Source organism: Lemur catta, chromosome 1, assembly GCF_020740605.2.
Source record: "Lemur catta isolate mLemCat1 chromosome 1, mLemCat1.pri, whole genome shotgun sequence".
Lineage (NCBI taxonomy): Eukaryota > Metazoa > Chordata > Mammalia > Primates > Lemuridae > Lemur > Lemur catta.
The window spans coordinates 27879337-27905501 of NC_059128.1; the positions used below are offsets into that span (position 1 = coordinate 27879337).

General features: G+C 41.7%; 1 protein-coding gene across 10 annotated transcripts in view; it reads right to left on the reverse strand.

Moving 5' to 3' along the window:
- The window catches only part of SIPA1L1 (signal induced proliferation associated 1 like 1), a 358554-nt gene that overhangs the window by 41466 nt on the left and 290923 nt on the right, over window positions 1–26165 (reverse strand). For all 10 annotated transcript variants that reach the window (XM_045564679.1, XM_045564663.1, XM_045564653.1 and 7 more), the window contains one exon: window positions 20641–20910. In XM_045564679.1, coding sequence (XP_045420635.1) covers window positions 20641–20910 — 270 coding nt within the window. The remainder of the gene's footprint in view (window positions 1–20640; window positions 20911–26165) is intronic.

Genomic DNA, 26165 nt, shown 5'->3' on the forward strand with positions numbered 1-26165 from the left:
GGAAAGTGCCAGAACTACCAGAGATTCCATGGGAGGAAGTTGTGGAGCAGAACAAGGAGAAGCAAGGTTTTGGCAGAGATCAACCCCCGGGGAATTTGGAGCCCACGGAAAGGTTAGGTAGAGGTGTTTGTTCTTCCTTCCCTCACACCTCTGGCAGACTGCAGGCTCCTGAACTGCTGGAGAGCTGCTCTACCCTCATAAGCCCAGAAGCTGCTGCTGCCAGCGAACTGGGAGATTCCTGGGAACAGAGCACTGAGCTGCCGGCCCCCTTGGGGTTGCTTCCTGTCACCCCAGACCCAAGCCAAGACAGCAGGTGCCCTACTGCTTTTCGACCCACTGTGTACCTTTGTCCTCTCCAGGGATCCTCATCCCTTCAGTTTTCTTGTCACTGGCCCCCACTCCCTACACAAACATTTCCCAACCCCTGCTAGACTGCAGTGGCCACAGGGGGCCAGTGGGCCCCAGGGGAACTGTGTGATCCCAGAGCTTGGACATTTAGGGTAGGCTGCTCCTCAGGGGAGAGGAGAGTACAGCAAGCCCAGGGAGCCCCTCAGGACAAAGGGGACCAGAATGCCAGTTCTCCTCCATTCAGACTCTTCTCCTGCCCTCCCTCACGCACAGCGGAAGTTCCTACATGAGTTGGCATGGGTGCCCCAAGGAATGATTGAGCCGACGCTCTCAGGAGTGGCTGCTTCCCCTCTGTTGGCGTATTCACCAGATCAAGGCTTCCACAGAGAGTGGAGCCCACCCCTTTCCTTTTGAAGGCCTGCAGTGGACCAAGGAGTGCTCGGACTGTGAGCTTCCTGCCCCCCCCAGCCCTCCCCGTTGCTGCTTGCTTGGCTGCTCCAGAAGAACAGGGCATACTTCAAAGCAAAGGGACACTAAGCTTGCTTGAGCATGCCACGGGCAACTTGGGACCAGCATGCTTCTCCCTGGCATACCCTCAGGACTCAATCATGTTCATTGGGGGCATAGAGGGGAGATTTGTGAACTGGTCTCAGGAAGTAAGGAAGCCCAAGTGGGCAGAATTAAAAGGAGAGTGTGGTGTGGGTCTGAGCTGCAGCGCACTTGCAGAGCACCCCTCCCCTCACAGGAAAGCAGCGCTTTCAGTCCGTGGCAGGATCCTGGGCAGGGAAGTTCCCAGCCTGCGGTGCCTTTGCTAGTTTGGGCTGCTGCTTGTGGCCAGACCCTGGAAGGAGATCCATAGGGCAAGGAAAGAGGGAGAAGAGTGAAACCCACTCCCATCTGCCAGACTGTGAATGCCAGACTACCTCTCCCCCACGGGCAGACTTTCTGGATTGGTGGGGTCATTTTAGCCCCTTCCTGGTGGCTTTCCCCAGAGGCCTACCCACCACCTGGGACATCTGAGTGCTTCTCCTGATCGAATAAAGCTGGTCACAGGTTCCAAAAAACACCACTGTAGCTGGTTCTTTCCTGCAAGCGCAACATTAGAGCATTTACTGACTCAATCATACAGGTTGTGGCTGACTCTTACCCACAAGCATCACCTACTGTCTCAGAGATTGAACGGGGCATCCCAACATAATTCATACTGTTAAGAAGACCACAGGGCTAGGGAAAAAGAAAGGATTTCAAAGACTTCCATCTCCCTTTGTCGACAAGAGATAAGGAATCTATCCATGCACACAGCACAACACTGCTACAGCCTACAAATAACTAGCAATTGAGAAAACCACCACACTAAGGATATCTATAACCAAGGTATCCACCTAGACCCCTCTCAAAATACCCACAAGCAAAGCCAAAAGTCCTTACCCAACATATGCTATAGGCACATCTTTAAGAGTGAGGGGGGGAAAAGGTCTGACCTAAGTAAAAGAAAACCCAAAAACAAGAAGTGACAGTTGCTCCAGCTGAAAAGGAATCAGTGCAAGAACTCCAGAAGTATGAAAAATCAGAGTAAAAGGATACACCAAAGGATTACACCAACTCTCTAGCAATGGATCCCAACCAAAATGAAAATACTAAAGTGACAGATAAAGAATTGCAAATATAGATTGTAAGAAAGCTCAATGAGATCCTAGAGAAAATGGAAAACCAACCCAAAGAAATCAGAAAAGTAATTCAGGAAATGAATGAAAAATGTACGAAAGAGATATATATTAAAAAAAAATAGAACTTCTGGAAATGAAAAATTCATGTAGGGAAATACAAAACACAGTGGAAAGTTTTAAGAATAGACCAAGCAGAAGACAGAATTCAGAGCCAGAAGACAACTCTTTTGAATTAATCCAGTTAAAAATAAAGAACAAAGAATCAAGAGGAACAAACAAAGTCTACAAGAAATATGGAACTACGTAAAACAGCCAAATATAAGAATCATAGACATCCCTGAGGGTAAAGAAGAAAAAGCAAAAGGCCTAGAAAACCTACTTGACGGAATAAGCTAGGAAAACTTCCCTGGTCTAAATATCCAGACACAAGAAGCTCAACGAACACCTAGGAGATTCATTGCAAAAAGGGTATCACAAGACATATAGTCATCAGACTGGCCAAAGTCAAAGTGAAGGAGGAACTCCTGTGAGCCATGAGAAGAAAATATCAAGTAACTTACCAAGCAAAACCCAACAGACTAACTGCAGACTTCTCGACAGAAACCTTACAAGCCAGAATCAAAATAACTGCCAGCCAAGAATTTTGTACCTGCAAAACTAAATTTCATAAATGAAGGAGAAATAAAGTCTTTCTCAGACAAACAAACACTAAGGGAATTTTTCACCACTAGACCTGTCCTGCAAGAAATGCTTAAAAGTATTCTACACTCGGAACAGAGTAATTGATACCCACCAGTATAAAAACATCCAAAAGTCAAAACTTAACAGCTCTTATAAAACGGTAACAGGAGAGAGAACAAAACAACTAGGTAACAAAATGATGACCAGAATACTCTCTCACATATCAATAATAAAATTGAATGTGAATGGTCTTAATGTACCCTGCCTCCCATAAAAGATATAGATTGGTTGAATGGATTAAAAAACACAACCCAAATATTTGCTGTGTCCAAGAAACCCATTTAATGTACAAAGATTTTCATAGGTAAAGGGGTGGGAAAAAAGTATTCCATGATACTCTCTTATCAGATAAAATAGACTTTTAATCAACAATGGTAAAAAAAGATAAAAATGTTCACCACATAATGATAAAAAGATCAATTCAACAAGAAAATATAACAATCCTAAATATATGCATTTAACACAGGAGCTCCCAGATTCATAAAACAAATTCTACTAGATGTAAGGAAAGAAATAAACAGCAACATCATAACAGCTGGGGACTTCCACACTCCACTGACAGAACTAAACAGATCTTTGAGGCAGAAAATCAACAAAGAAACACTGAACTTAAATGGGACTCTGGAATAAATGGACCTATCAGACATTTACAGAACATTCTACCCCGCACCCAAAACTGCAGCATATACATTTTTTTCTTTAGCACATGGGACGTTTTCCAAGATGGATCATATGTGTTAGGCCACAAAACAAGTCTCAGCAAATTTAGAAAAACTGAAATCATACCATGTATCTTCTCAGACTACAGTGGAATAAAACTAGAGATCAATTCCAAGAGGAATTCTCAAACTACACAAATACATGGAAATAAATTTTTTTTTCAAATTGAATGACAAAGGCAACACAAGCTTCCAAAAATCTATGGGCTACAGAAAAAGCAATGCTACACGGAAAATTCATAGCCTTAAATGCTTACATCAAAAAGACAGATCACAAATTAATAACCTAAGTCACACCTCAAGGAACTAGAAAAAGAAACACAAATAAAATCCAAAGCCAGCAGAGGAAATAACAAAACTCAGATCAGTACTGAAAACAAACAAACAAACAAACAAACAAAAAACAATACAAAAGATCAATGTAACAAAGTTTGGTTCTTTGAAAAGATAAACAAAATTGATAGACCACTATCTAGATTAACTAGAAATAGAAGAAAAAGTACTCAAATAACCTCAACCAGAAATGAAAAAAGAGACATTACAACTGATACCATAGAAATACAAAATATTATCCATGACTACTATGAAAGCTGCTACACACACAAACTAGAAAACCTAGAGGAAATGGATAAATTCTTGGAAAGACACATCATCCCAAGCCTAAATCAGGAAGAAACAGAAATCTGGAACAGACCAGTAACACTCAGCAAGATTGAAATAATAAAAAACCTCCCAACAACAACCAAAAAAGCTCTATCCTAGATAGATTCACAGCCAAATTCTACCAGACCTACAAAGAACAACTGACACCCATTCTACTGAAACTGTTCCATAATATTAAGAAGGAGGCAATCCTCCCTAACTCGTTCTGCAGAGCCTGTATCACCCTGATACAACAAAAAAAAGAAAACTATAGACATAGGTCTATATCCCTTATGAACATAGATGCAAAAATCCTCAACAAAATACTAGTAAATTGAATTAAACAACCCACCACAAAGATAATCCACCATGATCAAGAGGGTTTCATCCCAGGGATGCAAGGATGGTTCAACATATGCAAATGAATAAATGTAATTCACCACATAAACAGAAGTAAAAACAAAGATCATAAGATCATCTCAATAGATGCAAAAAAAGCATTCGATAAAATCCAGAGACCCATTATGATAAAAACCCTCAACAAAGTAGGCTTAGAAGGAACATACTTCAAAATAATAAAAGCTACATACGATAAACCCACAGCTAACATCACACTGAATGGAGAAAAGCTGAAAGCATTCCCTCTAAGAACTGGAACAAGACAAGGGTACCCACTTGTCACCACTGCTATTCAACATAGTAGCTAGAGTATTCAGCCAAGAGAAAGAAATAAAGGGCTTCCAGATAGAAAAAGAGAAGGGCAAATTATCCCCGTTTGCCAATGAGATGATCCTGTACTTAGAAAACCCTAAAGACTCCACTAAAAGACTCCTAGAATTGATAGATAAATTCAGTGGAGTCTCAGATTACAAAATCAGTGTACACAAATCAGTAGCATTTCTACATACTAATAACAGTCAAGTGGAGAGTCAAATCAAGAATGCTACACCATTTACAACAGCTGCAAAAATAAAATACCTAGGAATATACTTAACCAAGGAAGTGAAAGATCTCTACAAGGAGAACTAAAAAACACTGATGAAAGAAATCATAGATGACGTACAAACAAATAGAAAAACATCCCATGCTCATGGATTGGAAGAATCAACATTGTTAAAATGTCCATACTGCCCAAAGTGAGTTACAGATTCAACACAATTCCCATCAAAATACCAATGTCATTTTTCACAGATCTAGGAAAAATAATCCTAAACTTCATGCAGAACAAAAAGAGCCTGAATAACTAAAGCAGTCTTAAACAAAAAGAACAAATCTGGAAGCATCACATTACCTGACTTCAAATTGTACTATAAGACTATAGTAACTTAAACAGCATAGTACTTGTATAAAGGTAGAGACATAAACCAATGAAACAGAATAGAGAACCCATAAATGGCCAACTGATTTTTGACAAAGCAGACAAAAAGATATACTGGGGAAAGGATGCCCTATTCAATAAACAGTGCTGGGAAAACTGGAAAGCCACATGCAGAAGAATGGAACAGGATCCCAGTCTCTAGCCACATATAAAAATTAACTCAAGATGGATTAAAGACCTAAATGTAAAACCTGAAACCATAAAAATTTTGGAAGAAACTGTAGGGAAAACTCTTCTAGATATTGGCCTAGGCAAAGAATTTATGACTAAAACCCCAAAGGCAAATATAGCAACAACAAAAATAAATAAATGGGACTTAATTAAATTTAAAAAGCTTCTGTACAGCAAAGGAAATAATCAGCAAATAGGCAACCTCCAGAATGGGAGAAAATATTCACAAACTATACATCTGACAAAGGACTAATATCCAGAATCTACAAAGAACTCAAACAAATCAACAAGAAAAAAACAAATAACCCCATCAAAAAGTAGGCAAAAGACAGGAGATTTTTTTCAAAAGAAGATATACAAATGGCCAACAGACATATGAAAAAATGCTCAACATCACTAATCATCAGGGAAATGTAAATTAAAACCACAAGAAGATACCATATTACCCCTGCCTGAGTGGCCACTATTAAAGAATCAAAAACCACTAGATGTTGTCATGGATGCCATGAAAAAGGAACAACTTATCTGCTGTTGATAGGACTGTAAATTAGTACAATCTCTATGGAAAACAGTATGGATATTCCTCAGAAAACTAAAAGTAGGCCTACCATTTGATCCAGCAATCCAACTGCCAGGTATCTACCCAAAGGCAAAGAAGTCACTGTATCAAAAACACATCTGTACCCAAATGTTTATCGTAGCACAACTCACAAATGCAAAGATATATAATCAACCTAAGTGCCCATCACTTGATGAGTGAATAAAGAAAATGTGGTCCATGTATATTGGACCCGATTCCAATATCATAGCTCTGAATTCATAGATAGAGCCACCTTAAATCTCGTATCAGTCTGTTCTTTACACCATTATACCATGTCTTATAGAATGCTTAGTTTTATGTCTGTCTGTCTCCCCAACTAGATTCTGTCCTTAAGGAGCAGGACTGAGCTTTGTTTATCTTTACATCTCTGGGTGCTTATTATATGTTCTGCGCATGAAGAATCCCTACCTGCAGTGTATGAAATGAAGAATAGAAAATGGATTCAGGACAAGGGTCCATAGTTACATTAGATGTCCCAAGCCAGGGGTTCTCAACCATCATGGGTCTAGATCAGTTGAAAAACAGTCACTAATAATAAAGTGCCAAATTTTGTGAATAATTTACTAAAAGCAACTATAACAGACTCAAAGTTAACATGCCTTCTTAAATGCAAGAAAAAGGAACGGAGTGACAGGTGGTAGAATGATGTCTAAGTCCAGACACCATTGTGAATATCACAGATCCTGTGCCTACTTGCAAGAGAACTTAGTGACAAGGCCTGCTCTAATACGTGTGCAATGAGGCAGATCAAGAGACCGGGGATACCAGTCTTTGGGGAATGTGATGAGAAGGAAAGGGGCAGTTTCTACGTTCCTCCTGGTATCATCACTGGTCTTGCTACTGCTACACAGACTATGAGAAATGTGGGCTAACCACACACTGGCATTCTCATAGGATGTCAGATCTTGGAGTGGGGTATGTGGGGGCTGCTATGGTGGGGTCAGAGACCAGAGGGCACTTGCTCATCCCTACCTTGGGTAATGTATTTTGATAAGAGAAAGATCAAGACATTTATCTGGTACCACAAAATGGATTTCCCTTTACCCCTTTCCACTGAGACATCTCCCAAATTTCTCACTATTATTCTAAAGTAATTGGAAGGAGACTAGAGTCCAGGAGGAGTGGGAGGAGTTGGTACAAGAAAAAAAGAAACCAAGTAAAGATCAAAGAATGACGTGAATCCAAATATAACAAGATACCACACTCCTTTTTGGCCTTAAGAGTTTGGCTTTTATAGACATCTAATATGGAGACTCTTCAAATATAGTTTCATTTTGTAGCTGCTTTATTTTTTTTTACTGTGAAAAGGAGGGGGTATTAGAGAAAATAGAAAAACAGGAGAAGCAGTAGAACATTAACACAGTTAAGGCCAGCGCAACATCTGGGGGCCTGATGACTTAGATTCTTCAGGGTAAACAAGTAATGCCAATGAATTACATTTATGGTGAATGTTAAGATGTTTATGCTTCTATGAGGAAGTGACAACATAATTGCATAGGAAACATCAAGATGTAACCTTTATATTTGTATTTAGAGCTTACTTTTCTTACCCTGTTCTCCAAAACGTACATTAAGCTAAGCTATTTTATGTTAGTTCTCAACCTCAGCTTTTTTATTTGGCAAATGCATCAGAAAATTCTATTTGGTTACTGGAGTTATCCCAAAGTGAAAAAATAGCATTTCCAGAAGGCCAGCATTCATTCCCATCCCTTTTTTGCATTTATATTACTCAATAGTGGCTTTGTTTTCTGACTGTTCACACACACAGAACACACATACAGCAACTGACGGAATGCCACCCAAATGTTTTTATGACTCTAGATGTATGCATGGTAGGCAAAGAAAAATTCAGAACTAGCCCTTATTCTGATGACTTACTGTTTTTTCCAAGTACTTTGAAATTGATACCATCACACAAATATTTGAGAATAGACCTAGTTCGGGGGGTGGAAGGTGCCGCCTGCCTGGGTACTGGCAGTTCACTCCTGCAGAGATAGCCTGAAGCTAATCGTTATTGCAAGTTGGGCTGGATGCTGTCCTGCCACTTTGAAGAGGTGCTTAAAGAACCAGGAGCAGGAAGCCCCACTGGCTCACACAGGAGGCCAGCATGCTGACTTCCCGAATCTCTTTCTGCTCCACCCTACCTCACAAATGTATTGTTTCATTTATTATTTATTTATTTTAGAGACAGAGCCTCATTCTGCAGCCCAGGCCGGAGTGCAGTGGTATGATCACAGCTCACTGTAAGCCTGAACTCCTGGGCTCCAGTGATGCTCCTGCCTCAGCCTCCCCAGTACCTGGGACTATAGACGTGTCCCACACCATGCTCAGCTAATTTATTTTTTGTAGAGATGGGGTCTTGCTATGATGCCCAGGCTGGTCTCAAGCTCCTGGGTTGAAGTGATCCTCCCACCTCAGCCTCCCAAAATGCTGGGATTACAGGCCTGAGCCACCATGCCTGGTTCCACAAATGTACTCACTCTGTTTTAAGGGTTGCTGAGTCCAGCGAATTTAGAGCAAGACCATAAGAGTCTTTTCCTTTTGTGAGATAAATCTAGATCTTTCTGCTTTAGTCTTAAAGAGTTCCAAATGTCTAACGTTAGTGCCCAATAGGTTTAGAGGATAAAGATTAATACCTCTTTCAATTACTGTGAGAGCTTTCAATTCTATGGAACATAAGCAATAGTCATTTTTAAGAATCCTATGCTCACTGTCAGAAAGAAATTTTCTACACCCTTTACCATTAATGTCAGCAGATTCTCTTCCCTACATTTTCACAAATTTAGTCAAGAGAACACCATGTTTTTAAAATAACTGACATTAAATGTACTCTGGGGCTCCCTATTACTTCCTTCTGCTGAAATAAAATACCAGAGCTTTCTGATTGTACCAAGAATTCTAGCAATTGAAAAAGTCATGATTATCACCCCTGACAATACTTCCATAGTCTTCAGGACTACACTTAACACGAGCTTTTCATTTTTATGCAATGCATTTCATTCCAACGAAAACAAAGAGTTCGAGGGGCTGGACACGTAGGCAAAGATGGTCCAAAATCAGTATCAATTCCTCAGTTTTCTAGAAGCATTCTTACACCAGGATGAAAGGGAGAAGAGAACTACCAAAAAATTTTTTCCAGATTTCTGATAAAGTAATCCCTGTCTCCCTCCCATTACACCCTTCCCATGAGTCAACTCACAGGAGTTGACTCATAGAGTGCTAATGTTAATGTTCATAGATTCTCATTAAATTGATCACTCCAGATTGTGAATGATTACAATTTATCAATTTACGGGTAAGGAATTTTCAGTGTCTGAGTAGTTGATGGTAAAACATTTTCCTAACTGAGTAGTTAGGATTAATTGCACCTCTATTTCCTGCTTTTCATTGCAGAGTGACAATACTGCTTAGATGTATCCAAGGAGATAAGATCCTCTGTAATCCAAGAGCAAACAGTGGAACAATGGTAAAAACAACTGAGAGGGTTTCAAATGGCAACAGTGACAGATAAATTAGATGCTTGAGTCCATAGCTAAGCACAGCATTTTACCACAACTTAGCAATTAAAATGCTATCTACTCAGGGAACAGGACCAAGTTACAGTCCTCTGTTTTCAGCAATGTCTACCAACCAGGATTCTTTCAGAATTATGGAAAAAAAAATTCTCTACAATGATTCAAGGTAATGTAATTTGGGTGCTACGTCCGGACTAGGGTTTGAACAAGTTGTGCTCAAATTCAAGCAACTCACTGCTCTGTCTTTTCATCCCTTCCTACTGTGTACTTTGCGAACAGAGTTACTGCTGGCTTGCTGACCACACAATTCATATCAGCTGTTCAGACTGGATTACAGAAATCCGGTTCTGATGAGCCTCCTATGACACGGTCAATCTACAATAAGGCAGAACTCTCTTGTACAGTTAGGAAAACATGGCATTTATCACACTGAGATAAATGGATCACTTCACAGCTGCTAGCAAGCTGTGAGAAGTTCATAGCCTGGCAAACATCATGGGTGCCTCTTGAGAAGAGTCAATTTTATATCTAAGGGAGTTTCTAAAGGGAAGAAAATAAAAATGGATTGCAGGCAAGACCAGCTACTTAACTTGTGGGATTCAATGCAAAATGAAAACAAACATGGGTCTCCTTGCTCAAACAATATGCTTACTTTCAAGATGACAGCAGGACTTAAACCAAGCTTGGACCCTTCTGAGTGTGGGCCCTGTACAACTGCGCAGGTTGCGTACCCATAAGCGGGCCCTTTCGCATATGAACACGTATGCATTCACTCTGCAAACACGTATTGAGCGCTGTCCATGCGTGACGGTAGGTTTCATGCATGGAGCATGGTGACTGAGATGGCGGCTCTGGAGTCAGATGGCCTAACTCTCACGTTAGCTCCACCATTAACTGGCTATGACTGAGCAAATTAGCTCATCTTGCAAACCCCGCGCATCCTTATCCATAAAGGAGACAAACAGCAACTAATTTACCGGGCTGCTGGGAGAATTAACTGAGAAAACTCCCATAAAGGACTTTGAACAGAGCCTGGCACAGAATATGAACTCAAGAATGGTTACCTATAATTTTTAATTAACTATAATTTTTAAGAGAGACACAGGTAAAATGTAACTGCCATGAGGACAGCACGAACGGCATGAGGGCAGAGTGTAGAGGGCTGCCAGCAGGCTGATGTCAAATCTAGTTGAGGAAACTAGGGGAAAGGAAGCTTTATGAAGGAAATGCATTTGAGATGGGTTTGCAGGAATCCAGGGATATTCACAAAAGTCACGAGTGAGGGCGCAGGAACTGAGGGGTGTATGTGGCCACCCTTGAGGACACGTAAGACTGGAGCACTGGGCACAGGTGGGAGACTGGTGGGGTCATGGCTGGAAGGACGAGTGGGTCTAGCTGGATGCCTTCACACGGTGCGCTGAGGAAGCACAAACTTCGCCTGCTTGGCAACAGGCAGGTACAGCAAGTTCTGAAGCAAAGCAGCGGTGTGGTCAGAGCTGATCCCGTAAGACCCTGGGTCAGCAGGCATAAAAGGGAATGCCCGAAATTGTTCTTTTTTCCCCCTCAAGGTGCCAGAGAACTGGTGAAACAAGTCTAAAATTTAAGAGATATACAAGTAGGTGAGACTCCATTAGCCTTCCACAAATACTAACCTCTTTGAGTAGTCCTGCCCTCCACCAATATTCACAAATACTTCATGAAAAGAAGTCACAACCAAATCCTTCGTTGAGAAGCTAAGTGGTTTTCGGGGGCATGCTAGGATTTTAAAAACTGGGGGAAAAAAAATCAAAATAAATTCATCCTCTATCCCATTGCACAAACAAAAACAAGGGAACTAGAAGCTGAAATACAGTACGCCATGCTGACTCCTGCTCAGAGGGTCCGTCTGTGTGCCCTCAAGGGGTCTCTAAGACCCCATCCCCTCCTTATAACTGTCCCAAGGAGGCACCACACAACCTATCTTCCTTTCCCATACAGAATTCTACCAGCACTAATGCTCCTGGACTTCAATAAGGTCCAAACCGTTTGCGAACAATTTCAGTGAAGTCCTTAATGAGCACATATCGCTGATCATGATTCAGGACTGCTCTACACCTTCACCTCTACATCCCTGCTCTCCTTTTATGCCATTCAGTATGCCACAGTCATTGCATTTTTTAAAAATATAATGGGAAACTACAAAAGCCAAATAAGAGGCAACAGACTGGAAGACTATTAGGCTTGATTCTGACTCTCTTGGGGAGCAGGGACTCACAGGGAGACAGTGAACCCCACGTACATTTGCAAGCAGGGCCACAGGCATGTGTCAACTCCCTTCCCCGTCAGCTCCTCTTTGTGTATGTATGTGATGTTCCTTAAAACCAGCCTGCAGATCCTAACAGGGTGGGCACAGCAAATGGGTAGGGCCATCTTTGTGTGCCTAACAAGCCCTGTTGTGGTTCGGCCAGCAGCAGAGAGCCCAGTGGTCAGAGCCCCAACACACCCAACCCACAGAAACACACACACGCAAGTGAAGAGATCCATTCATCTCTGCTGACCAGTCCTAAGGACCTTCAACCATCTCATTATTTCACAGCAATTGTTCCTGTAGGTAAAAAGGAAACTAAATCCACTTTTCTCAGCTCTTTAATGATAGGCAGACCCCAAAATGCCACTCTGTCACCATCCCTGGTGATTTTCAACTGCTCATTGTCCAGGGCTCTGCACCAGATGCTTACAGGACAGTTTCACACTGGCAACTGTGGGGGTGGATCCAGGTAGCTAATTCGTCTTAATTATCACTAATTGCCACAAGCTTGTGTTGTGCAATCAACAAATCTTAAAGAAAAATGTCAGTAGTTTCAAATATAAGTGAGCAGAATATACATTTTTTTTCCTTGAGAGTTATTTAAAATTCCAGTGATAAATGTATTCATGTACCTGATGTGCCCTTATCAGGCAAGGGGCCTTAGACTCCTTAGGAGGGTCACAGCAAGACACATGATAGACTGGCTTCCGGGAAGGCCTTCTCTATGTCCAGTGTGTGTGTTTGTGTATGCATGTTCGGGGCAGGCGGGATGGTCAAGAAAGCCCCAGGACCACTATGGGCCCCGACAGACCTTCCTATAAGGTGTGACAAGGCCCAGCTTCCCAGGGTAGTTCTAACGCAGAATACTCTCTCGAGCTGGGTGGGAAGGCAAAACCCAGTTGCTGGCTGTATACAGGAGTACAGTTCCTTAGTGACATGCAGGACAACACTAGGCACACCACCTTATTGCTCGTTGCAGATTGCAACTGCTTATGACAAGACCGTCTCTAAGGTGCTTTCCAATTGGCATAGATGGTTTTTACCGAATTTCCCACGACTTCTCCAACTGCACAATTCACCATGACTGCTTTCAGTATAGCAGGCATCTTGAATTCATCCTTTCTGACTCACCAAATTTAACCATGACACTGTTACTAAAGACAACACAACCTGCTCATGGAAACACTGACTTGCCACCTGCTTAGCAGAGATTAGGCTGAACACTGATGTATCAGCCCAGGCTGGGAAGCTCTACCCACATCCCTACAACACTCAACCTGAATTACCCGCCTTTCACTTTCACATTGCTGTATTTGGAAGAACACGCAAAATACTACAATGGTGACAACAACTACTAGCTTCTACACCTTACTATGGGCCAGATTTGTCCTAAGAAAAATCCAAAATCCAAAACTTTTTGAGCACCAGCATGACATTCAAAGGAAATGCTCATTGCAGCATTTCAGATCCAAGAGTTTTGGATTTGGGATGCTCAACTGGTACTAATAAGTATAATGCTAATATTTGCCAAATCCAAGAAAATCCAAAATCTGAAACACTTCTGGTCCAAGCATTTCAGATAAAGAGTATTCAATCTGTCTTAGTCAGTTAATCTTCAAAGAGACACTCAGAGGCAGGGCTGGTGCCCATTTGATCCAGGGGGATAGAGTGCAGAGGGGTAAGGGACTTGCACACTGCCACACGTTCCCATGTGGTGCAGCCGGGATGCAAGTCAAGGCTCCAGGAAAGCACAGCCTGCACTCCTGGGGCCTCTGGGAAGTTCCAAGTGGGTCACACTAAAGCATGGGTGGCCCTGCACGGAGGAAGCCCTTGTAGGAATGTTTTCCTGGGCTGAGTGCAGAACACCTACTTTCAGGGCCTGAAGAACAGCTAGGAAGCAACTGAGGAGCCTGAGCTGGGGACCATATTGGGACATCAGCCTCTCCTTCCCAGCCACTTGAGTTTGTAAATGAGCGGGAACTGGGAGGCGTGCCAAGCGCAAGCCACTGTGCCCATATCCTGAATGCCTGAACAAGAACCATGGCTGTAATACCATCTAACATGAATTTGCAAATCACATCAACTCTAATCCTGCTGTGGATGCTAGAGCACAATAGATCCGTATGGAGAAGGAAAATGGAGCCTTCGGAGTCCGGTGACTTTAAGTCAAGTATGGATGGCCCTCTACTCTCTTCCTTTATCTTGGCTGACAAATACAACACCATAATTCAGTTTCAAGCTAAAACCTCTGAAAGGAGAGTCAATCAAGAACAACTTGCATTTCACTTTGAGTCAATTTTAGACAAGCTCTACCAGCAATGCACTTTTAAATACAGGAGTATTCTAAACCTAGCCAACAAAACCCAAAGAATTCTACTTAAATCTAGCTTTAATGCTATAGCTATATCAGACTACAAAGTGTTTTGCTTTTACCCATCATTTAATTTCTATAAAAAGACACTGGTTTATTTTCTCCTGGATTAAATTCTGTCCCCAGTTATTTAAATAAGCCCTTCTGATGTTAAAGGCTCATCACCATCTTATTTTGGAAAGCTGGACTACCCATGTGAAGTGTGAATACAAGACAGTAAACTACTCTATAGGATTTCCTGGTCTGATTACTAAATAAAGTTTAAAAAAAATTCATTGGGAGCCTATTAAATGCTGGAATCTGTGGGGTTGGTCTTTGGGATACAAAGATGAATAAGTCTAAGTTGGAAAAATGTACAGGTAATATTAAAGTGAAGTATAATCAATTCTATGAACAAAGAAGGCATTTGGTGACATGAACGTTCCCAGAGGGAAATCAAGGTAGAGAGGAGGAGGGTGTTCAAAGAATGCATGGTAGGACTGGAGCTGCCGAAAGAGGGAGAGGAAGGGTAAACCAAGCAGTGCAGCTCCTGAAAAAGGCATCGAGGACATGGCACCTCCAGAGAACAGAGAGCCACTTACATGCTAGGGACAGGAGGCGGGGGTGATGGAGACAGGGGAACACGGAGAGGTGAGGCCACATCAGCACACTTGCTGGGGAGCTGGACTTGACCCTGAAGGCTGTGCAGAACCATGGAAGGTTATAATGAAAGGCACAGCCTGAGGACAGTTTCCATTTTTATTAGATTGTCCTTCTAGTTGGAGGCTCGTAATCCAATCTGGAGGCTGCTGGCAACAATTTAGGGAAGAAAAAGAATCTAGGTGCAAAGTGAGAGCTCCTAAGGCAAGGATGAAGAGGAAGCTTAAAAATGAGGAACTCGGGCCGGGCGCTGTAGCTCATGCCTGTAATCCTAGCACTCTGGGAGGCCGAGGCGGGTGGATTGCTCGAGGTCAGGAGTTCGAGACCAGCCTGAGCAAGAGCGAGACCCCGTCTCTACTAAAAATAGAAAGAAATTATCTGGCCAACTAAAATATATATATAGAAAAATTAGCCGGGCATGGTGGCGCATGCCTGGAGTCCCAGCTACTGGGGAGGCTGAGGCAGTAGGATCGCTTGAGCTCAGGAGTTTGAGGTTGCCGTGAGCTAGGCTGACGCCACGGCACTCACTCTAGCCAGGGCAACACAGTGGGACTCTGTCTCAAAAAAAAAAAAAAAAAAAAGAGAGAAACTCAACAGAAGTTAAGGACTTGGGTAAGTTGCTGTGTGTGGAGACGGGGATGAGGGTCTGGGGGAAGTTGATGATGAATCCTGGCTCTGCTTTGCATACTTGGGTGGACCCTAAAGCCACTCACCAAGGTGGGGAACATGTGAGGAGGAAGAGGTGGAAGGAAGGGCAGAGGAAGGTCAAGTTGGTCTGGACTTGTGAGTGTGCGACACTTTCACTATGTTCAAGTGCAGATGTAAGTGCAGTACGTAGTCAGGCATGTGAATATGACAAGTGAAAAAGAGGCCAAGGCAAAACAGATCCGTTATAGAACTGCCCACATACAGATGAGGGTCGAGCTTACTAAGTGGACAAACCATCTAGAGAAAGTGCACCGTGGGAGATTCAAAGAAAAATAAGGAAGCAATGGGGAATGCTAATTTCGGGGTGACAAGACAGATGCAAAGAGCCAACGACACAGGAATAAAGTTTTGGAAGACAAGGAAACAGAGTTTGAAGAAGGAGGGAATAGTGGATGGTATCAGATAAGCTAACGATGGAACAACGTACAGCAGTTTTAGAAAGATGCAAGTCAGTGGGCATTTCGCCAGAGCAATCCCAGTGAAGCTCTGAAAGTTCCACGATTTACGGTTCCTCGTATCAAGTCACACAACTGGGATCCAGGTGGATAGTATTTAAAAGGCACAAGTCCTGATACTTCTAACCACGGCTAGTATTCTTAACAAAAGAAGAGTAAAAATTAAATGGGTGCTTGTTTTATCTGAAAGCAGAAAATGACATAGTGCATAGAACCAATATGAAATAACAAATTTAGAAAGTATTTTCCTTAAAAATAAAGAGGCAATGAGCACATGCCCACTATGCTGTCTGAGAGAAGAACTCTTTGAAGTTTGTTTCTACAATACTTACCAGGCACAACAGTCGCACCCTGTGTGGTGCTGGTGTCTGCTGAGGAAGGGGTGAGGGGGGCTGCAAATGCAGCCGTGTAACACGGCATAAACTGAACACGGAAGACCCCCCATCCAGCTTAGAGCTAAACAGGCGAAACTCAAAAGTACCAACGGTTCAATGAGATCTAACATCAAATATTTACATAAGAAAAGGAGAAAAGGAAATTCTCTTATGCGCTAAGATGCCTATTGTTTATCCAAAGCCCCTCAAATAGCTAAACTTTTATGAGCATATTAACACAGATCAGGGTTTTATTACTAACCCCACATTATGTTTCGACACAGTAATGTATCAATTTCAGTGCTACAGTCAGCTATTTTTATTTCAATCCTACTCTTTAACGCTAGGTAAATCTGAGGCCAAAATAGTGATCGTATCATACTACCTATTTCTGTCGAATAAATGTTATTCAGTTAACAAATACTCTCACAAATACTATAAAATTCTATAATCAGAAAGGGGCCACCCGGAGAGCATAAAACACATACATTCAAACCAAACAGAACTAGACTTTCTGCTACTTCGATGGCAAATGGATCATCAGTTCTTGCTGTGTCAGTTTCTCTTAGCAATGTATAGAGAGGACCACCCAACTAAAGAATTTTTGTTAAAATGCAAAACACCAGCATATTTTAGTATGTCATAAAATATCCTGATCTTGGTATTAAAGGAAAAATAATCTATCCCACAGATATTTTTGAAAAATTGTGCCTAATGACCTTTAAGTCTGGGATATTGCAGACAATTAAAGAAAAACTATGTATGCTTTTATAAGAGGTAAATTAATGTTTTCATACAAAACGGACCATGCTGGATCCAGCCGTGGTGAATGAAGCGGGCAGATTTGCGTAGCATGGGCAGAGTGAACTTGAGATGGCTGCTGCCTTAAGCTTAAATACAGCTGGTGTCTCCACAGTTAAACACAACTTGCCCAACCTAGGGGAGGAAAATGGATGCAATGGTGTGACCGTAAGGCATGCTTTAGTCTCAGTATCAGGCCATGCTGTTGTTGGTAAGGCAAGATTCAAGGTACGGCAGATGCTTGCCATTTGTTTTGATTATTTATGATTCATCTGAAAGCTCCATACTCTACTTTATAAAGTTCCCAGGTACAAATGGAAATGGCACCCAGGATGGGGCTGGTGTGCAGGGGAGAGTTGAATGGCCGAGAAGTGTCCCTGGACTCCTCACTTCCACATCCCAGTACAGTACTTTGTTCTCAGTAAGACTCTAAAGGGAATGCTGAAAATAGAGTTTATTTTACTACATTTCATGAAGAAAACTATATTCCACGGTGAACTTTACAAAGGTGGGGATTCATGAACTCAGGAAATATTCCTAACGAACGACATGAGTCTACTCTATTCCCAACTATTCCTAAAATTAGAGTAGCAAAACAAAGTTTCTCAAACATAGGTTGAGTATTTCTTTTTCAAAATGCTTGGGGCCAGAGAAGTGTTTTGGATTTTGTGTTGGGTTTTTTTTTTTTTTCTTCAGATTTTTGGAATATTTGCATTATACTTACAGTTGAGCATCCCTAGTTCAAAAAACATGAAATCTTAAATTCGCCAATGAGCATTCCCTTTGAGGGTCATCTTGGTGTTCAAAACGTTTTGGATTTTGGAGTATTTTAGATTTCGGATTTTTGGATTAGGGATACTCAATCTGTAGTATCTTCTATTTATGCCTCAAAATTAAAACTTAAAAAAGAAATATTGATACTAAAAATGAGGAATGATGGGATAGGAAATTGAACTCCAAATTTTCACAAAAGAAAGATATCCATCTAATTACCATATATTTCAAAATGAAAATGAGCCAGATAATACTATTATCCTGAAAATGAAGGACTGAGATTTCACAAGTCATCTAAACCCTCCACCCTAAGACCTGAAATCCTAGTCTCATGTACTCAAAGTATACCTGAAACTGAGAAGCCTGAGGGGGCAGTAAGTAGAGGTTAAATTTCCCTGAAATCCACTGGCAATCTGCCCCGTTCATCTCTGCGGCTGAGAGCCACAGCTACTTACAATCTTACAGGGTGGGCACTCACTGAAAGGCACTTTCCTCTGGATGGAGTTGAGATGACAGGCAGACACAAGAACATGCACAAATAACCTCTAGAACTCAAGGAGTTCCATCTGGAAAAAAAGGAATTATGCGTTCTCTAGCACTGAAAGTTTTTCCCATTGAAAGATGACACTTAGCTACAAAAAATATTTTCACTGTTGGAGGTATGTTCAGCAACAAGCTTTAGTTTCTGTTGCAGAAATTAAATTCAACATGGATTCAAGATACATTCTGCCATTTTATCACATGGAATACTGCATAAAGGAAATGACACAAAACCAGTGTCACTTGTGAAAGCCTGCTGATTGCTCCAGAGAGAAAGAAAACAGCATGGAGAGGGGGGGACAAAAAGGTCCTTCTTTAAACAATGGTTTCCTAGGTTCATCTTTCAAAATGTGGGCCAAATCATGAATTCCAGTTCACACACACCTCAGAGAGAGCCAAGTGTGGAATGTGTAGAACAAAGAATGTACTCAGAGATCTCTTGGATGTTTTCCTCCTCAAATATAACGCCAGTGAGGAGTCCAGATGGCAACGTGGTCCACTCTGGGAGAGGATTCTTTTACTGAGATAAATAGCAAGGCTCTGTAAATAAATCTCTAGGATTAAGTGAGGAATTTTAGGAAGGTAACTATTTTTTTATTTGTGTATTTGTTTTTAATTAAATTATTTCTATGTGGTATCCTAGTATGCTAAAATAGTTAAGTGATAACATTTTATGCAACAGCCTGAAAGTTAGACTAAGATAAAGACTTCACAGTGTGGTTTCTAAAACTTCCAGCTTTCTGCTCCCAAACTGCACCGAGGATTATTTATGCATATCTGGGAACCATTTTCCTTGGCACCCTGTTCTTGCTGGACTCGGTTCCTGCTGCTCAGATGAGTCAGGGTCACGTTTTGGCTCCGACAGGAACCCTTCCTTCTGCCCAACACAGTTCCCGAAACACAGACTTCTCCCCAGCTCTAAGGGCTTCCACAAAAACACCCTGAGATGTGACCAAGGAAAGCAGATGTGACGGGAAAAGGACAGTGGATGGACAGAAAGAAGAAACTGCCTTTTTCTAGCAGGTGACTAGCAGATTATTCAATTAAACCGTCTCCTTCATTAGCATACACAATTCAGGGGAACTAAATTTATGGTGCAATTATTTAAAATTTTATAGCCAATTTTAATTCATGTTTTGAAAGTACTTAATCTACTCTAACTTTAGGTCTAGACTCTAGTTCAAAGTGCTGCATTTCATAGTTAACACCAGGCAAAAGTGCTAGGGCATCTTCGTAAAGGCAGAGAGTAAACCAGTTAACATTTGCAAAAGAATCCACCGTGACTTTCAATTTAACAACAAACATTGGTTTCTGATTTTCCAGGATCCCTCATCTCTTTCTCTTTTGCTTATTTTACTCAGGACTGAGTATTTTAACCCAGCTCTGTGGGATGCCTTCTCCTCGCTATTTTTTCCTGCTATCAGAGCAGTGGAAAATATGTTTAAGCTGTATAATTTCTCTTTCTCACTATTCTTTATTAATAAAGTGATACAAACACAGATATTCAACCAGACACTTGCATTCTGTTGCTCCTATCATATCATTTGTCCCAAAACAACGAAGACTGCCAAAGATGATAATATGGTCACTGTCACCTCAGAGTCTGCTAAGTTCTAATCCATATGGCCACTAAGTACACAGTGATGATTTCTGTTGATAATCACATGGAAATGAAAGAGCAAAGCACAAATATGAGTGTGCAGAGCCGAATGCTTTGCTGGAATATATATTTGTTTATCCTCATGCCTTTGAAATGCTACCATGCTCTGAAAGCCACTAGGGCAAGCATCTCAGTTTTAATTCTTGATTTCTAGTAAAAGATGTGAAGACCTAAAGCCAGTGCTTGTGCGTCTGGTGTTACTGAAACGCGGGGCAGAGACAGAGAGCCAACCTCTGAAGGCACACTCACCGCCTCTCTAGGGGTCGCCCGTCGCTGGAGATGCTGCGAGGAATGTTGGCGGCTCTTTCCGGAGGAGGCATCTTCCCGTCTCCTTTTCCAGCATTCAGCCGCGAGGTCATGGGACTCTGCACCTGGGATGGGACTTGAGGTGAATGCGGTCCCTTGCTGGCATTCCTCTGCCATTTGTTGTTATTCCGGAAGGGAAACTTGAATTCGTATGAAACGCCTTCGTTCATTTTGTACTCCATCACTGGCATGCGGTAGGTTTCTGAACAACTCCTATTGGGGGAAGGGGGGGGAGAATAATGAATATGGCTTTTCCTTGTTGGTGGAACCACACTGATTCTCATTAACACTTAAACTGGATCCAAAACTGCATCCCGTTTTCAAACCATCTTTCAATCTTTGGGCTCTAGAGTTATTTTCCTTTCAAAAACCAGAACCCCTGGAAATATGACACTAATATTTTCCTTTACTCAATCCTAACTGTTGAGTTTGAGATACGGGGGCTTTAAAAAACAATGGGACCCATGGTCACCCTGGGGGGCCAGAGTACTGAGACTTTAGGGGGGAAGGCCACCAGGACAGCGTGACAGGGGGCAGACCCCTGAGAGCACGGGGCCTCAGAGGAAACAAGCAATGGGCTCTACACATCCTGCACTGCATGCTATGATTGGAATCTAAAAGGCTGCGCAGTTTTACATTCGTTGGGATTCTGAGAGTCAAGAAATTAAATGGGGAAAAACTGGGAAATCCAAACTGAGAGTCAAATTTAGCTCAGAAGGAGGAAAAAAAAACCAATCATAGAAATACTACAATTATCAAATCCCTACAGAACAAAAGCAAAATGTGAAATCAGACTTTTTTCTTTCTTCCAAAGCCAGGAACCTCCCACAGCAGAGCTGTCCCTAGGCAGCAGCCTGAGTGAAATTAATGGCAGGTACAAATGTTTTGTCGCTTTAGCCCCTTTTGGTACCACCATCACAACCCCCAAATCTTGGGAAATTTGGAGCCCACTTCCCCTTGCCTTTACCCAAACAACCAGGGGAAGTTCTAACAGTTATTAACTTGAGCGATGGACAAATTACTGGGAAAAAAAACCTATTCCCACTAAAGCATTAACTCAAACTGTGCATTTAAATTTCATCACTAAATAAAAAAAATGATATCCTTTCTTAAAGGAATTTCAAAAATTGGGGAGCAAGTAGGAAGATCTGGAAAGGAGAGGTTACAGAGTGATTATGAAACAGCTCTTTAAGAGGCACTTTAGAGGCAGTGTAAGGAAAGCCCAAATCAGAGCTGCTAATAGAAATCGAATTCAAGCCACAAATACGAATCACAAATGTAATTTTAGAAAAGTAAAAAGCGAAACAGGAGAAATAAATATAATAATACATTTTACTTAACTCAATATGCTCAAAATGGCATCATTTTAATCTAATCAATGTTGGAAAATTATTGCGATATTTTATATTCTTCTAAACCTGGCATACATTTTACATTTACAGCACATCTCACTTTGCACCAGCTACACCACAAGTGCTCTGTAGCCACGTGGGGCTCGTGACTTCTCCAGTGGACAGCGCAAGTCCCAAGGATATCCAAGGCCTAGTCTTGATGTGGGGGTGCGGCTGGGGGGAGGTGAAAGGTGGCGGGGAGAGAATGGAAGGGCTTATGGAGCTGGCTGGTGGGTGAGTAAGGACAATGGAAGGTGCTACTCTGTCATGACCTTGCCTTCGTGTCTCAGGGTCGACCTCTGACATTTCAAATGTGTACTCCACGATGCATCCTCGCCCATGTCTTCATGAGTCTCTGTTTTCAGGAAGAGCCACTTTTACAGCACATGCTCAGGAGCAAACAGTGTCTGCTGGCATCCTTGCCCTACCCAGTCACAGCCCGCATCGCCCATGGGTACTTTTTTCGTGGTGGACAGGGGGGTTTCCTCACCACTCTTCCCTCAATTCCCCAAAAGCCTAGGTCAACCTTAATCTGACCCCCATGCCCAAGGCTCCATTGTGTCTCTTTTACGCTTCAATGCCAATGGCTTTCAAACTTTTTTGAGGACAACCTCAAAAGAAACATATTTTACACCAGGATACAGTACAACCACATATACACATATATATTCACCCTTACTCTGACATCTCCCATTTTGCTATATTCTGAATTAATACGTTTCACTAAAAAAAAAAAAAAAAAATTAGGTGCAACCTCCTAAATGAATTTCATGACCTACTCAACAGTTATGATCTGCAGTTTGTAAAACATTGCTTTATGGCACATTTGACATTACTTGTGGTGGTTAATGACTTCTTATGCCATAAACCTTTTTGTGTGATATTAGGGAATATTACCTTAGGCTTTGATATAATTTCTAGTTTTGATTCTGATCTTTATGACAAAAATATGCCATTGTAATACTTTTTTGATTGTTAATAGAGATACAGTATGATCTGGAGTCTTTCATTTCTGACTAGGGTATATTATTAATTATAAAGATCTGGTACTCTGGATTTGTACATGTAATGGAAGAATGTAATACTTTGCCAAAGGAATATTGATAAAAATTTACAGTAATCCATGAAAAAATTTCTCTCCTGCTCAAAATCAGGACTAGCTCTGGTTCTCATCAGCAACGGTTGGTTTTAACTTAGTAGCTCAATGAATGCTATCATCTGTTATCATCTATGCCCCTTCCTCTTGGTGGCTAGGAACCAGCACATATACAGAGCCTGATAATAAAGTATTCTGGGCACCAACTTCCCCAAAATTTCCACCTAGGCCATGTTTTCCTTTCACTACCTTCCCCCGAAAGTTCTGCGCTGAGGCTTTGTCTTGTGATACTGCACAGGTGACTTCATAAGCTGTTTCCAGTCATTGCGCACCAGGCAAGTGATGCGATATCAAACAGACAAGCGGCTTCATCTTTGGGCCTCTGCTTCTTATCAAATGAGAGATTTGGAACTGAGAATTGCTCAGCTTTCTTCTTCAAAAACTACGTGAAGCAGTCTTTTAAACTGCATGACATTTAATACTAAAACTGGTTAAAACATTCCTTTAACCAAAGACTTTGTCGTCCTTATAGTCTATATTTCATTTCCACTACACTTAACTTAAACATAGCTAAAAGCATTCTGTGTATCCTACATCAGCGTAATGTAGTATGTTAAGCCCAGAGAGGGAGCAAAGACTCATTCATAGACAAGGAGAAAGCAAAGAAGGCTCCACAGAACTGAACCTCAGCCACCTGCCATTTCTATGGCCCTTCCTAGCGAGGGCAACCACCCACTTGCTTCCCGGTCTCTGACTTTGCTCTGCAAAACCGAAGAATGACACATAGAATTGGGACATGGGCAGGACACTGAAGAACACAGACTGCCTTTCAATGCCATGCATTTTCACAAAAGGATTTTTATTATCTTATTCTAAGTAAAATTTGGTGTTGAAGAATGGTAACTCCAGTAATACCTGTAACTCACAATGGGCCAGGCACTAAGCTAGCCACATTGCAGCACCTCCATGAAGTAGATGCTATTAATGTCATTATCCCCACTTCATAGATGAGGATGTGGAGGCCTGGGGGGGATTAACTTGCCCCGGTTTACATGGCCAGGAAGTGGCAGAGCTGGGATTTGAAAACCCAGAATTAATCCACCTCTAGGTTAGTTTTGTTTTAGTTACTAACTAAACCACTCCAAATCCCCAAACATCCTTTAACCCTCTAGAAACTATCACGTCTCACACAAGGCATAGCCTATGACAAAAAGGAAAATTCAACAACTTTTATAAAACCCAATTCGAGAGCTGTGGTCTGGTCAGCAGGAATTACAACGTCGGTGCTAAAAGTGACTCGCTGAAACTATAAACTAACTGAAAAGCCACTCCATCTCCTTATTCTGTTTTTTCAGCCTTTTTATTCTTTCTCTTTTAATTTCTTTTTTTTTTATTTCAGCTTATTATGGGAGTACAAAAGTTCAGGTTATATATATTGCCCATGTCCCACCCATCTCCCTGAGTCAGAGCTTCAAGGGTGTCCATTCCCCAGACAGTGTGCCTGGCGCTCACCATGTAGTTATTCCTCCATCCCCTCCCCTCACCCTCCACCTCCCCGAGTCAGCACCTTCAAGCATGACCATTCCCCAGATGGTGCGCAACACACTCATCTTGTAGGCATACATCTATCCCCTCCCCCGACCCTCCGCCTCAGTCTGATATCCAATTGGTATCATTCCCCAATGTGCATTTAGGTGATGATCAGGGAAACCAGTTTTCTGGTGAGTACATGTGATACTTGTTTTTCCATTCTTGAGATACTTCACTTAATATAATGGGTTCCAACTCTCTCCAGGAGAACCAAAGAGATGTCGTATCACCGTTATTTCTTATAGCTGAGTAGTACTCCATGGTATACATATACCACAGTTTACTAATCCATTCGTGAATTGATGGGCATTTGGGTTGTTTCCACATCTTTGCAATTGTGAATTGTGCTGCTATAAACATTCGGGTACAGGTGTCTTTGTCATAGAATGACTTCTTTTAATTTCTTATTTCTCATTACTCTCTCCTTTTTTCCTTAAGACACTACAAAATACAGAGAAATGGAGGCCCAGTATGCTGAACAGAGTATCACAACACTGGACTCTTGAGTCAGAAAAGTTTTCTGTTTGAAGATGACTCTATCCCTACAAGCCATGTGACTCCAGCTTGGAAAAAACACATTAACCTCTTTGAACCAAAGTTCCTCCCCTAAAAAATGAGAGATTTGAACCAGATGATTTCAAATAGCCCTTCTAGCTCTGAAGCAGTATGTTTTGCACTTTAAAATACTTGGTCTTTTAAAAGGAAGAAAAAACTCTGAGACCATTTCTTATCTAAAAGGTAATTTGGTCTTTTTATGTAACTTGTCTGTTTTTAGCTCTTCGTGTTGAATGGCCCTTGATTGCTTTCCTTAAAAACTGCAGGCTAATGGCCCTCAATAGAATAAAGGTTGGCCCTACGCAACACCATCCAGAACATCACATTTAATCTGTCATCCGAGTGTTTTCATCTTGTCAAGAGGATGACGTTGAAGATTCGGAGGTCACAGACACTAACATATTGACGCTGGTCATCTAGTCCAGAGGGGTGACAGATGGGGGTGACGGGTTGGGTACCTCCTGCAGAAGGGGCAGCTCACTTCCGGTGAAGTCCACAGGACTGCTCCCCCCTCAATGTCATGCTAGCTGGTCTTGTGCACTCTTTGGGCAGCGAAGGAACCTCCCCAGCCTCATTCTCTTCATCATTTTAATAGAAATGAAGCTGCCACGAGGATAAAAAGGAAAATGCCCACACACAGTAGGGACGCAGAAAGTTTGTGTTCTCTCCCTGCCCCTTCGTCTCTTAAAAAAAAATTGTAGTTTGGAAGCAATCCATAGAGGGGTCTAAGAACAGGGAAAAGAGCCCTATTTTACATTTGTTATTTAAGTACCACTTTTTCCTTATTGCTAAACTGGCTTTATATTTTTTAAAAAGCTGCCTTTTCAAAATGAATG